The sequence below is a fragment of the Paramacrobiotus metropolitanus genome, unplaced genomic scaffold (assembly GCF_019649055.1).
Source record: "Paramacrobiotus metropolitanus isolate TYO unplaced genomic scaffold, Prichtersi_v1.0 Parri_scaffold0000088, whole genome shotgun sequence".
Taxonomy (NCBI): Eukaryota; Metazoa; Tardigrada; class Eutardigrada; order Parachela; family Macrobiotidae; genus Paramacrobiotus; species Paramacrobiotus metropolitanus.
In genome coordinates, this window is record NW_026570308.1 from 6,015 (window position 1) to 18,947 (window position 12,933).

General features: G+C 44.8%; 1 protein-coding gene and 1 long non-coding RNA gene across 4 annotated transcripts; one reads left to right on the forward strand and one right to left on the reverse strand.

Annotated features, from left to right (window-relative positions):
• Positions 1-2,482: 2,482 nt before the first annotated feature.
• LOC129596282 (uncharacterized) lies at positions 2,483-3,263 on the reverse strand (the record flags this gene model as incomplete). Its single annotated transcript, XM_055493517.1, has 1 exon — positions 2,483-3,263. A coding segment is annotated over exon 1 (781 nt), but the record flags the coding sequence as incomplete, so codon positions are not given.
• A 4,795-nt stretch (positions 3,264-8,058) lies between these two features.
• LOC129596306 (uncharacterized) lies at positions 8,059-11,959 on the forward strand. Of its 3 annotated transcripts, XR_008691407.1 has the most exons (7): positions 8,059-8,786; positions 8,845-8,990; positions 9,089-9,300; positions 9,627-9,734; positions 9,804-9,940; positions 10,304-10,449; positions 11,524-11,959. It is a non-coding gene; the product is annotated as an uncharacterized LOC129596306 (long non-coding RNA). The 3 variants fall into 3 exon arrangements; XR_008691406.1 differs by having other exon boundaries at positions 8,059-8,990; XR_008691408.1 differs by lacking the exon at positions 9,627-9,734 and having other exon boundaries at positions 8,059-8,990.
• Positions 11,960-12,933: the final 974 nt, after the last annotated feature.

The window sequence follows — 12,933 nt, forward strand, 5'->3', positions numbered from 1 at the left end:
TCTGGTACTGGGATTAGCATCTTATTATCAGTCTGAGCGTTCCCTGTCTGTTTTACAAGTTCGGTGACCTTTCCGACTTGGACTTTGGCCACTGGTTTGGGGTCATCTTCTTTTTCTTCTTCCCCCTCATTATCCATCAGTACGAACTTCTTTTCCAGGAAGTCGAATCCCAATAACACCTGTACGTCGTCACACTTCGGTCGGACGTAAAAGGAATGTTCACTAGTCTTTTTCCTTAAGGTCACTGGTGCTACACAGTAGTGCGTCACCAGGAATCCTGACGTTCCGCTAATTCCATTTATCTTCACCAGTCTGTCTGGTGGCAATGGGAGCATATGAAGTCCATTCTTTTCACAAAACGGTTTACTGATCAGCGACGTCTCAGCGCCGGTGTCCAGCATTGCGTTGACCTTTATATCTCCCACCTTCACTTCGTGTGTGTATGCTTCAATTCTTTTGGGCAATCTTCCATTTTGAATCTTCAATGTGTGAATCTTACACTTCACGGGGATTAGCGATACTGGTCCCGGATCCATATCGGGAAGCACTTGCTCCTTCGCTGAAGTACTGTGACCTTTCAGTATTTCGCTTAGCTTGTCAATCCTGTGTGGGACGTTAGTTCGAACGTCGTAGAATTTTTGCGGCTTCTTCTTATCTGCTTGCTTCTCTGCAGCCATTTTACCACTGGTGACCTTTTCAACATTCTGCACTTGCTCATTTGCTTTTGTGCTATCCACGTGACCTTTAGTCACCTCATTTATCGTCTCGTGGATCAGTTCCTCTTTGCGGTTTTCATTTCGTTTATCTCTTAGCTTCTCAATGACTTCACTTGTTATTTGGTCAGCTCGCTTCAATTCGTCTGCTTCGCTGTCTTTCATCTCATTCGGTGACCTTTCATATGTTACCATGTCATATCCCTTTTCGGTCATCCATTCAATCACCTTTGCAGACACTTCATTGTTCGTTTTCGTCGGGTCGGTTTGTGAAGACATCCCGTCTGTTCGGGCTGGTGACTTGTCATTGGCGTCCTTTTGTAGTGCTTGTGAGAAGTCTCGTGACCTTTCGACTGCACTACTCTGTTGCATTTGCGCCATCTCATTTGACCCTCCTTTCTGTTCTTTTAGCGCTAAGTCCTGTGACCTTTCATTGCGCTTCATGACAAATCCGCCGCCCGTCAACTTTTGTATGGGAACTTTTTCTCCATAATTCGGCGGTTTATCTTTCGGTTGTGCGTTTCGCGGGTTATTCAGGTCAGCTTGTGCATTCTTGTATTCAGTTGCGTTGAATACTGGAGCAAGGTTCGGTGACCTTTTAACTTCTTTCCCGGTAACTAATTCTTCCAGTCGTTTTCTTTCATATTGCGTTCGCAATTCCTGCATGTCCCTGTAGTCTTCTTGTGACATTCCCGCTTTCTGTTTTGCTTTTGGCGTCACAGGTATCCACATCCCGTGATTCCCATTCGGTCTATAGGCTACTTTTTGCCATATTTCCTTCCGTTGCAGCGTTACTGCATCCACAAGTGAGTCGTCGGAGTTCTGCTGTGCCGGTTCGCTATTCTTGTGCTGCGCTGTTCGCAGTGTCAAGTCTGTTTCTTGACCTTTTAACACGACGCTGTCGCCGTGACCTTTAGCGTTCGCACGCTCCTTGACCTCTCACTTGGATTTTTCCCACGGAAGGTGACCTTTCATCTCTTCTGTTAGCAGTGATATTCTGCTCCATCCATTTTTGCCTTATCATCTTCTCCTCTTCGTCCTCCGAACAATTCCAGAACTTTGGCTTTATTTCTCCGTAACAGTCGCAACGTGACTCATTTGCTTTGTCATTTTCTGCCAAGTATTTCCGGAATTTCGCATGTTGCTCATTTTCCTCTTGCGCAGTGTCGTTCTGCGGTTTCTTTTGATTCAACAACGCCTGTTGAATCTTCGCATTGCGTAATGCACGGCGTTCAGCTAACACCTTTTCGCTGCAATACGGTGACCTTTCATTTTGCTGCGCTGTTCGCAGTGTCGCGCTACCGTCACGACAATTTCCACTCGCAGTACCATTCTGCGGTGACCTTTGGTCCCGTTGCGCGTTTCCACTCGCAGTACCATTCTGCGGTGACCTTTGATTCATTTGAACGTTTCCACTCGCAGTACCATTCTGCGGTGACCTTTGATTCACTTGAACGTTTCCACTTGCAGTACCATTCTGCGGTGACCTTTTATCCACTTGTACTGGTTTCCCGATAACCAGTTCATTTCGCTGCTGTGACGGCATCCTTATAGCCGTTTCGATTTCTTTTTGCAATGACGACATCCATTTAACCGTTTCGCTTTGCTGTGGCGGCATCCATATAGCCGTTGCCTTTGTCACATTCACTGCAGTACCATTCTGCAGTGGTGACCTTTCTGTTCCCCGTTTATCCGGTGGTTTCGGGTCGGGTCGATCAGTAGGCTCACCGGCGCCTACTGATCTTGCCCGTTTCCCTGAACCGGCGCACCTCCTTGTTGAGCGCCTTGCACATTTCCCTGTTGTTGCCCAATTTCGTTGGCCGGGTTCATATTCTGTCCGCCGCCGCCATTATTGTATTGGCCACCGCCCTGTTGGTAGTTTCCTTGGCCACATCCGTTTCCACCGTTACGGTTGCCGCCATTCCAGTTTCCGCGGCCATAGCCTCTGTTTCTCCCTCTGAAGCCGCCGCGGTAGCCACCACGATTGCCACCGCCTTGGCCACCATTTCCGTTTCCATTCCCATAGTTTCCGTTTCCTTGCTGATTTGGGAAGCTGGCTTTATGCTGGTACCATTGGGCGATGATGTCATATCCATTTGCCACTGCTTGACGCCAACCACCCAGGCCGCGCAGTCGTTGCCATTCTCTGAAGGCAAACAGATTCGGGTTCTGTTCTGGTGGTGTGTTCGCAAACTTGCATCCTTGCGTCTGGTGATTGCCATACATACAGTATTGGCACATCTGCGCATTGTTCGCCACCCATCCATCTATCATCTGAAACTTAAACTCCGTTCGTGACCCTTGATTCTGCTGATAGTTCTGATTTCCTCTGTTTGGCTGGAAGTTGCCTTGTCCTTGGCCTTGGTTCTGGAAGTTTCCTTGACCTCCGTTCCAGTTTCCGTTTCCATAACCGTTTCCACCGAAATTTCCGTTACCCACTCCTTGTTGTGGTAACCCTACATTCATAGGGGCCACGTTCTGTGGTACCGGTGGGGCCACATTCTGAGGTGCCGGTCTCACTTGAGCCGCCGCTTGTATCGCCGCGACCATTGCATATGTAAGTGGCTGTCCTGTCTGGCTATCGATAAAGGTCACTTCCTTGGTGACCTCTTGCATCGGGGCCTCCCTTCGGTATTCAACCGGTTGCTGAACTGGTGCTGCCGCGACCCTTTGTTGTGGCACCGTTTCGACTTGTCCAGTGCGAATTGTAACATAGTCCTGGTTGCGTTGACCTTTTGGTGCTTTGTACTTTTCTTCTCCGGCTGACCAGTGTCGGAAAAAGTCTTTGATTTCGGTCGGTGTTCTACACTGTTGCGTGCGTAGTGCCTTATAAAGGTCACTGTCCACTCTGCATCCTTCGATAAGGAAACCGACTGCTTGCTTCTCAGTAATGATCCTTTTCGCCTTGTATTTCATGATCGCTTGATAAAACTAGTCGAGCGATTCTTTTCCAAGGTCGAATTTCCTTGCCATGGCTTCTCGTAAGCCGAGGACTTCTTCATCACGGTCACCATATTCGTCTTTGAATTTGTTCATCCATTCTGTTATCGTATACTCCATCTCTTCCTGGAGTGCGATTTCCCTCTCTCCTTCGAACCAAGTTTTTGCTGGTCCTTTCACCGCGCTAGCTATTTCAATCAGGACCTGGTCGTCCGTGAGTTGATAAGTCCGCTGAGTATCTCGGACCAATTGTGTCCACCCATTTACTGCATCGCGACTTCCATCAAAGGTTACTAACGTCGTTTTTCGGGCCATCGAATTGAGTGCTTTTGTCAGTTGTGCCGCTGTCGATTCTGCTGTCGGGTTATCCTCCTCTTCGCTACTTCCATCGTCATTTTGGTTTCGTTTCGCCTTTCCGTAGCGGGACTTCCGTGGGCGCTCTTGCCGGCTGGGGGGTCTGTCCCGTCGGCCTTCGTCGATGAACACATTTGTTTCAATATGTGGGGGAAACTGAGAAGGATCGCCGTGACTCGTATGTGGATAACCTCCCGATGGCGGCTCCTTGTCGTCTTTGACCTTTTCGCCGTCTCTTTCCGCTTTAATGCTTCCTTTACCGGTGCCAGTTCGCAGCGGCATTTCAAAGTGGAAGCTCTTGCCCATGCCCGTTTCATGTGCTTTACTGTAACTGGGCGGGGTGACTCCACTGCTGTAGTTCTGACTCCATATTGCAACAACTGTTCGTCCTTGTGTTTGTTCGACACGTTGAGGGCCTTATTCTCATCTTCGAGGCGTCTGACCTTCAACTGGAATTCTTCCTTCTCCGTTTTCAGATTCTGATTCTCCTCCTTGACCTTCAGCATATGCTGGTGGAGTTGGAAAGTTTTCTCCTGGATGACCTTTTCAGTGTCATTCTCCATCTTTTTTATGTGTTCCACCAACTGGGTCACATCTCTTTCTAGTTTCGTATATTCCTCGGCTGCTGCCTTCAACTGATTCTTCGTCTGGGTGAGCTCATCCTCCCCTGTCATTACCGTTTGGGTCATGTCAATCAACTCCGTGTTGAGTTTGCTGATCTCCTGTGTCTTCTGATGGACGGTTTGTTGCCATTCCTTATCTTTCAATTCGAGCGCGGTGACCTTTGTGTCTAAGAGATGTGCCTCGTGCTCCCACCTCAAGCCCTGTTCGGCAAGTGTCTTGGCGGTTTCCTTCAGTTCTTTGTTCTCCTCGGTGACCTTTCCGTTATCTTCCTTCGACTCTTTGTTCTCTTCCGTCACCTGCTTAATCTCGTTTTTCAGCCTCACTCCTTCAGTGGCTGTAAGGTCCCTCAGGTCTTTAGCCGCTTGGACGGCTTCATCAGCTCTTCTCTGATGACCTTTCGATTCTCGTTGGAGTATTCCGATATTCTCGTCCCGTTGCTTCAGATCGTTCCTGAGCTTGAATACCTCAGTGGTATTTGTCAACAATCGTTGGGTAGCTTCGGCGAGTTTGGTCGCATATTCGTCCCTCTTAGCTTCGGCTTCGGCGACCTTTTGTTTCAACGAGTCACATTCGTCTTTCAACTCGGCTGAGTGCTGTGACCTTTCGGCTGACTCTTCCGACATACTCTCGTTAAGGTCACTGACTGCGAGATGACCTTCCATCTCTCTGTCATCTGCCATTTTCAAATACTCGTCAGCCAATTCCTTCTGTCTTTCATATTTCACTTTCCAACCATCTGCGGCACTTTAAAGGTCACCCTGTTGCTGCTCCAGATCGAATAAGCGATTCTCAAGTGTCGTCAGTCTCTCCCGATACTCCTGTGTCCGCTTGTCCGCCTGACGCTCATTGCTTTCAAGTTCGTTTTCCAATTCACTCACGCGTTTCCTCTGAGTTAACGTGGGACTGTTTGGTGATGATGGTCGTACATTGATGACCTTTCCTGTTTGTGTCCGTTCAATTAAGTGCTCGGGTATTTCCTTGAAAGGCGTCATCTCTTCAGCACGATCGGCTTCTCTTATCGCAGTTTGAAAGGACATATTCATCGTCGTTTCATCGTCCGTATAGTATGATTCGTTAGATTCATCTGAGACCATTGGAGTTGCCCAAAGGTCATCGCCTGCAGTCCTATCATTCAGTGAAAGGTCATCCAATCCAAGCTCAGCCAATTCCTCTTCGGTGACCTTTGTCTGTCCAACATCCCTTTGAGCCAGGTTCACGTTTTTATCCTGCTCGTCAGTTCCGACAGTGGTAGCATCCAGCTGTGATGCCCCCACTGCTTCCGCTTCCTTTTCTGTGGTTCCATCCTCCCCGGTGACCTTTTTCTGGTTCATCGGTTTTCCTCCCGCCACGAACGCGGGGGTTTGCTTTCCATCTCCGCTGGAGCTCTCTTCGTTCTCTGTAGCTCCCAGCGCCACTTTGTATGTACTGTCACTGCCTTTGCTATCCTTCCTTGCAAAGGTCACAGCTGCTCGGGTCTGTCTGTCATGTCCAACTGGACGCGCGAGCGACTTGTATTTTTTTTTATAAGGATCAACTGCGCCTTGCTGTGATCCTCGGGAGCTCCTGCTTCCCTGGCTGCTGTGTGATGTCGGTTCCTCATTGTCTTTGTCCATGTTGATCGGATAACTTGGACGCTCCTGCCAATTGTTCTCACACACGCGTTATTGTATGGTTTATTCGAATGCCCTAAAGGTCACTTTACGTTCTACGAATTTTTCTAAGTCCCTGTTAAAGGTCACTTTTCGATTGAAAAAATTCGACTAAGTCCCGTTTAAAGGTCACTTTTTCGATAAAAAGTTCGAGAGATTTGCCCTAAAAGGTCACTTTCGGACAAAACTTCGAAACAGCTTTTACAGTTCGAAACACGTTAGCGAATGAAATCCTACAGCTGCTGATATCGCTGTACCACCTCGGTTCAATTTCACTTCGATAAAGGTCACCGTTCGTCAGTTTTGAATCTTAGAGGTCACTCAAATAGGTCAATCTGGTCAATTCCAACTTTTTAGTAAAGGTCACTTTCCAAACTAAAAGGTCAACTTCTGATCTTAAGGGTCACTTTCCGCCTCAACTCAACTCAAAAGGTCACTTTCCAACTCGTTTTTTGTTAAAAGGTCACTTTCCAGCTCAATTTGATCAAAGGTCACTTTTCCTTTGTCTAAACTCAAAAGGTCACTTTCTGTCTCAATTATCTCATCTCCAATCCAATTTCCTTTTACCGCTCAAGTTTAACGGAAAATCCCCATTCGGGTTGTTTACCTCTTTCCTATTGGTCGGCTAGCTCAAATTATTCAGTTCGAATTTCAACCAATCACAGCTCAGATAACTGACCAATCACGTTGCTCCTCTAAAAATCTATATCTGCCTGACGTCACGGTCAACGGCCAGACATGCGCGCCGCGTGCAAAACTCCGCCTACGTCTATGCTCAGCTCAGAACGGACCAATAGAAATTGCCAATTTTACCATCTACCCAATCCCGTAATTAATAACGGTTTTCTACCTGTTGACCGTCCGTTCCACGGGAAAAATTATCCAGATGATCCAGTTCTTCTCCAAATCCGTTCCCGCGTCGCCGCTGTTCCGTAGCGTGCCTCGCGCTATTAGTCTGTTACTGTGCCGGCTGTGCCGTAGCAACAGTAATGGTGCTCTGCAACCAGTTTGGTGGAGTCTGATCTGTCTTTTCCCCGTACGCCCCTTTCGGCGCTTCGCCTCTTGTGGCCCACGGCTTAGGCTTCGCTGAAGCCTTGCCGAGTATCAGTGACACCAGTGTAGGTCTTCGCTGAAGACTCTACACCGAGGAACACTGACGACTGAACTCTTGCACTCTTTCACAGCTAAGGAAACAGCACGGTTCTTCGCTGAAGATACCGTACCGAAAACCAAAGCTGGTAATCCGCGTCCGATGAGGAACTTGCACCGCTTGTGGTGTGCACTTTGCTGTGGTATAGACCTGCGCCTTGCTGGTCGCGGGTAACACGTCGAATAACAGGCCAAATATGCCTGACAGATCAAATCAATTCAATCAGAGAATCGCTGTCGGCTCTGCTACCATCTAAAGCTAGATCCAGAATGGATCCAGAGACAGAGACAGAAACGGGATCTATCCTGTGGAGTGAGCTACGCGGAAGTGTAGCGAACTATGCGGAAACACAAAACGTCGCACCGCGTATAGCTGACTTTTAATATTATTGAAAGTCTGGAGCACAGAAAATCAACAACTGATCGGCACTATGGCGGTCCGTTTGGGTCAGCAGCCGTTTTTCAAGTTTTCGAGTTTTCTCGTTTGCCAGTTTGTCGGTGTGTACATTTTCACGATTCGCACGTGTGCACGATTTCATGTTTTACGTGCGCACATGTGCACAATTTCTTGATTTTCAGTTTTTAAAACTGTTAGTTTTCTTGATTTCAGGTTTTCGTGTTTTCAGTTTTTGAGATCTTGATTAATGATTTATTTTTTTTTAAATTTTGATTTTCATGTTTTCGATTTATTATTATTTTTTGATTCAGATCCTTTAATCCAGAAAGTTGAGTTTGGCCGCGAAGACTTCATCCAGAAATTCCTAGTTGGCATTCCGAGGACTTTTTCCTAAAAGCCCATGCAAATAAGGCCGATTCCTTCGCCGTTGATCTGTTTGAATCGATGGAGGAATTTACTGGAGGCTCTCAGTCTCATTAAGATTTTTTCCTTTTGCATCACATTAGTTCGAAATTCAAGCACTGTTTTGTTGATATGCAGCCCGTGACGAAGTTCATCCCCATTGCGGCATTGCCTACAAGATCAGCATGCGTTCCATGTCCGGCGCTGTGCATATGCTCCAGGATCGTCTGTCTGTGTTATGCCAGTACATGGCTACTGTGGAGCAGAAACAGTTGCCCCCGGACAATAATATTGGGTAGCATGAATTGAGAATTGTAATGCTACCTGCATGTTTTCTTTGACGTTAAAAAACGTATGGGTTTAATGCGGACACTTCTTCACTTAACCAACTGTGGCATAAGAACGAGCAGAAAATTAAGAAACTTAACGCGCTGGATGTTTAAATGGATGGATGGATGGATGGATGGATGTTTTGGATGTTTAAAGAATTTGGGATCTGTCAAAGTGCGCGAAGCGTGCCTTGCCATGTTTAATAATCTTTCCCGCACTGAAGACAAGGTGGGGGAATGTTTGAAGATTTCTCATGCTTGAGAATGCCCAGCTTGTTTTGCACTAGGAAGGGGCTGAATGTGCGTTTCGACAGCGCTTTGAAAAAACCGTAAACCACGGCAACAAAGTCGATCCGATTTTCCAAATTGTCTGTATCGGTATCTTCTTTGATGATTTGGATTTAACCGCACACAATTTTGATAAAGCATGGATGTGCGTATTGCTTGGCTTCGAAGTGCTCAAGAAGTTTCTGCGCATATCTGTTATGATTTTGCCAGTTATTATGAGCGGTTTTCTTTTTTTATGCACAGTCTGCTGTAGCAGGGCGGTGATTGGGATCGACGAAACCGGCTAAAGCTGTACGAAGCATGAAGATGCTTGAGTTTCAAAAAGCCACCATCAATTTTCTGGACTCAGTTAGCACATTTACCTGTGCGGAGATACATATTAGACTACGATACCTTCGTGGCGTATACCGTTATGTGCGCGATGCTGACGCTGGAACCAGTGAAACAAAGAAAAAGTAGGTGTTTACATTATTTAAAAGTGGTGATAAGGATCTGATTGTGGTATTAAATTTTTTTTCTAGTGCCCACTGACCATTTTTACGTAAACTTTGGTATGGATACTCACACTTTCGCTTTAAAAGGGATAGTTGTCTTGCTAACCAAAGTCGTATGAGTACTATTCAATTATCTTACTACGAAAGGACTGCTAGTGTAGAGCACTTGCCCAGCATTTTTGTTTGCTGGTTATTCAACGTTTCATTGCGACTGAAGCGAATTTATAACTAAGGAGGTTGCTTCTTATAACGGTGCTAATGATATTCATCGAGTATAATTGTATTAGTTGTGTCCGGAGCGCTGAGACTGTGGAAGTTTTGCTTAGAATGCCGGATATGCGACAGTTTCTCAGCTCATTGTACGGATCGCATTATGCTGAATTTTTTCAACATGGGTAACATTTTCTTTCCGAAAAGGTAATTCAAAGTTCTAAACAATTTTATGATTTTATATTTGATTACAGCAAACTTTGAGCAGAAAGTAAAAGCGGACCGGTACTGACTGGGCTGATCATCGCCTCGACTGCACGCGGGAAATTATTGTTACGGTCAAGCATGCTGCCGTTCTTCCGATCATTTCGTTCGGCTGTGGTACTTTTTGGTATGTTGACAGATACTTTGTATTGATTATCGTTAATACTGTGGCTGTCTAATCGTGTTATTGGGGTTTTCCGAATAAAACGTTTCATGACTTTCGGGTACTGATAGATCGATGTCGGAGAGTTGATAAAAACTGTAATTTCAAAACTTTACAGCGTAAGCTGGCGAACTGCATTAATAAGAAGTCGAAATATGCTTGTCTGTTTACGATTTTATGTGGCTGACGGCGACGGCGTTAAATCCAGGCGCTCAAATTTTATTCCGCATTTATTGTGTTACCTTTTAAGCGCGCATTCATTATTACGTTTGTTGTACATTGATTACTACTACACATTTGTAGCATTAAAATTCATGTTTTTATTAGGTTTGTCCACGTTTTTCAGCTAGTCATTGTGTTGGTTTTACTGAGGTGCATTGCCAGTGAATATTATTGCCGCCGGCGGATGCTGATTAACCGAGCACGATCCACCATTGTCGTTTACCGCCCTCCGAATGTTGTGGCTTATCACGGTCAGTATCCAAAAAAATCTACAGTGAATAGATACCCTAGCTGTTCGTGTGTTCTGTTGTCACTACTTCGCATATTGTATCAGTTTCCTGCTTTGTACGGTTTCGCAGACAATCTTCGGCTCGATTATTATGCGATTACTATATTATTACCATAGAAAAAACGCAAACTGTTAATTTTAATCTAAGGATGGTTACGTCAGTAATTTTAGTAGGATACTTTCACGATTTTTATAGCCAAGTGCGCACTGGGCATCTTATGCTAATTCTGACCAATGGGAACAGTCAGATGTACTGTTCCGATGTGATGTTAAATTTTATACTTCGAAGTACTTTATCGTCTGCTTAAGACAAGAGGTTATTACTGCATGCAGTCGTTACCGTCGCAAACAAACGAAATCTTACGGCAGATTAATTTTACACTTACCGCTCTGCGTGCTTGAAGCGGTATAATGTTACGAGTATAAATGTGGCTATATAGCTATCCGGGATGATGGAGAATAGTGGGAGATGGCACTAATACTAGCCAACTTTACTCGCAACAAAACAGCAGCTAGTGGCAACTCTTTACTGATGGAAAGTCGAAATGAACAGAGCGCCTTTCTGGCAGCATCGCAGTGCTGCTTATATACTCTAAGCATCAGGGATAGAAAATCTAAATCAGCATAAAAACAATTAAGAAAGATCTAGAACGTTATTTAACAATGGGGTGTGGCTCGGGTGTGACAATAGAAAATAAACATACAATGATGAATCATATGCAACTAGTGCATTGATCGTTATTGTGCGATAGCAACAATTAAAGGGCAGCTATTAACAGCTTTAGCTGCTCTATTTTAAACGCTTTGATTATCATATAATTACGCAGCAATGTTTTACCTATAACAGTAACATTATTTACTTTAAAGTGTTCGTGTGAGCGAACCTTATTATGTACGGTACCTTTCCTCTGTTGTACCTGTACCTTGTTCATAGAAATTGAGCGTACTTGCAGATGGATGAAGATTTAAGTGAGTGTATGAAAGGTTTTCAGCAACAAAAAACAGCTGCTAAATAATGGTTTTCTTTGTTGTATAGTGGGTGAAGCCCATCCGAGTTTTTACCCTCGTGCCGATGTGCAGCCAGCAGCTGTTTATCCCACATCACCGGTCCGGGAACAGGCGGCCTGACCTTTCTAGCTTTACCCTGCGGCGGAAAGTAATGGCCGGCTGCCGGAGAATCCAAAGGGCCGCATCCTGCTCCACCGCCCAGTTACAGCGATTTGTACAAATACTCGCTTATTTTGCTTATGCATTTTAAAGTATAACTTGCACGGCCACGTCGCTGAGTTTGATCTGTCACTGGTGTTTTTTTATTTTCCAAACCATCCGTGTGGGGTTGGCTTTGTAAGTTATTTACAGTGTTGGAGTTTTATTGAACGATGTGGTGCTACATGCCGTCCATTATAAAACTTTTAATAAGTAATAAGGAACTATTTTTCTGTATTGTAAAGTTATAATAAAAATCACGGAATAAAAAATTTCGACAACAAGTGGAGAAAATGTCGGAAATATATAACGTTGCACTGGCATTGACATTAAGCTGGCTTGATTTGGGATACCGGTTCGAACCTTTGACCAGTGACAGAATGTTTCGAAAATATTACAGTATATTTCCTCTTACATGTGAAATAATGTAACTTCGAAGCCATTCCGGACGCAAATATAGTATTAAATCTGCGGGACACGTATTAACATAGGTGAAACAGTATCTTAAAGCAGCGGAAAGGTCACAAAAGCGTATGGCGCGTTACGATTTTTTATTTCGAAATATGGCGTAAGATGAGTTTGGTAACTGACGCATGGCAGATAATGTGTGAAAGAAAGAGCTGCGCCATAAAACGAAAGGAGCAGCATCTGCAAGAAGATATGCTGCAAATTTTGTGCTCATCTCTCCAAAGTCCCCAGCAAGCCTAAATTATCGAGTTGTGCACGTGATTTCTTTGGAACATCAGATTTGCTTTTTTAATACCATTAGTTGTCAACAAAACTACCAATAGCTAGCAATCTTAGCATGAATGTGAACAAATTTTGTAATATTCATGAGCGATAGATTCACCATCTCGAGAATGGTAGCCGCAAATTAATGGCAATAAGTATGCGGGAAATATCTAGCGCTCCTGCTTACAGTAACTTAAGTCTTAAAGTAAGTATTTAAACGAACCTGGTTCGAGATGTATACGTAATTATAATTCTTACTTACGGTTGAGCCACAGAAAATGAAGAATAAGCGCTGCGCTGTAATTTATCGCTGCATGCTAAACTAAACACTCAAGATCTAACATATTCGTCTGCATGTTTTGAGAAATTATTACGTCTACGGATTTGAAGTGAAAAGACTTACATCGGAAATTACATTTGCTGTTGCGGTAATGCGTACTGCGTCCAGCTACAGCCGTAAATCTACTTGTAAAACTGCATGATTTGTGCAATCGAGTTTAAGTATTGT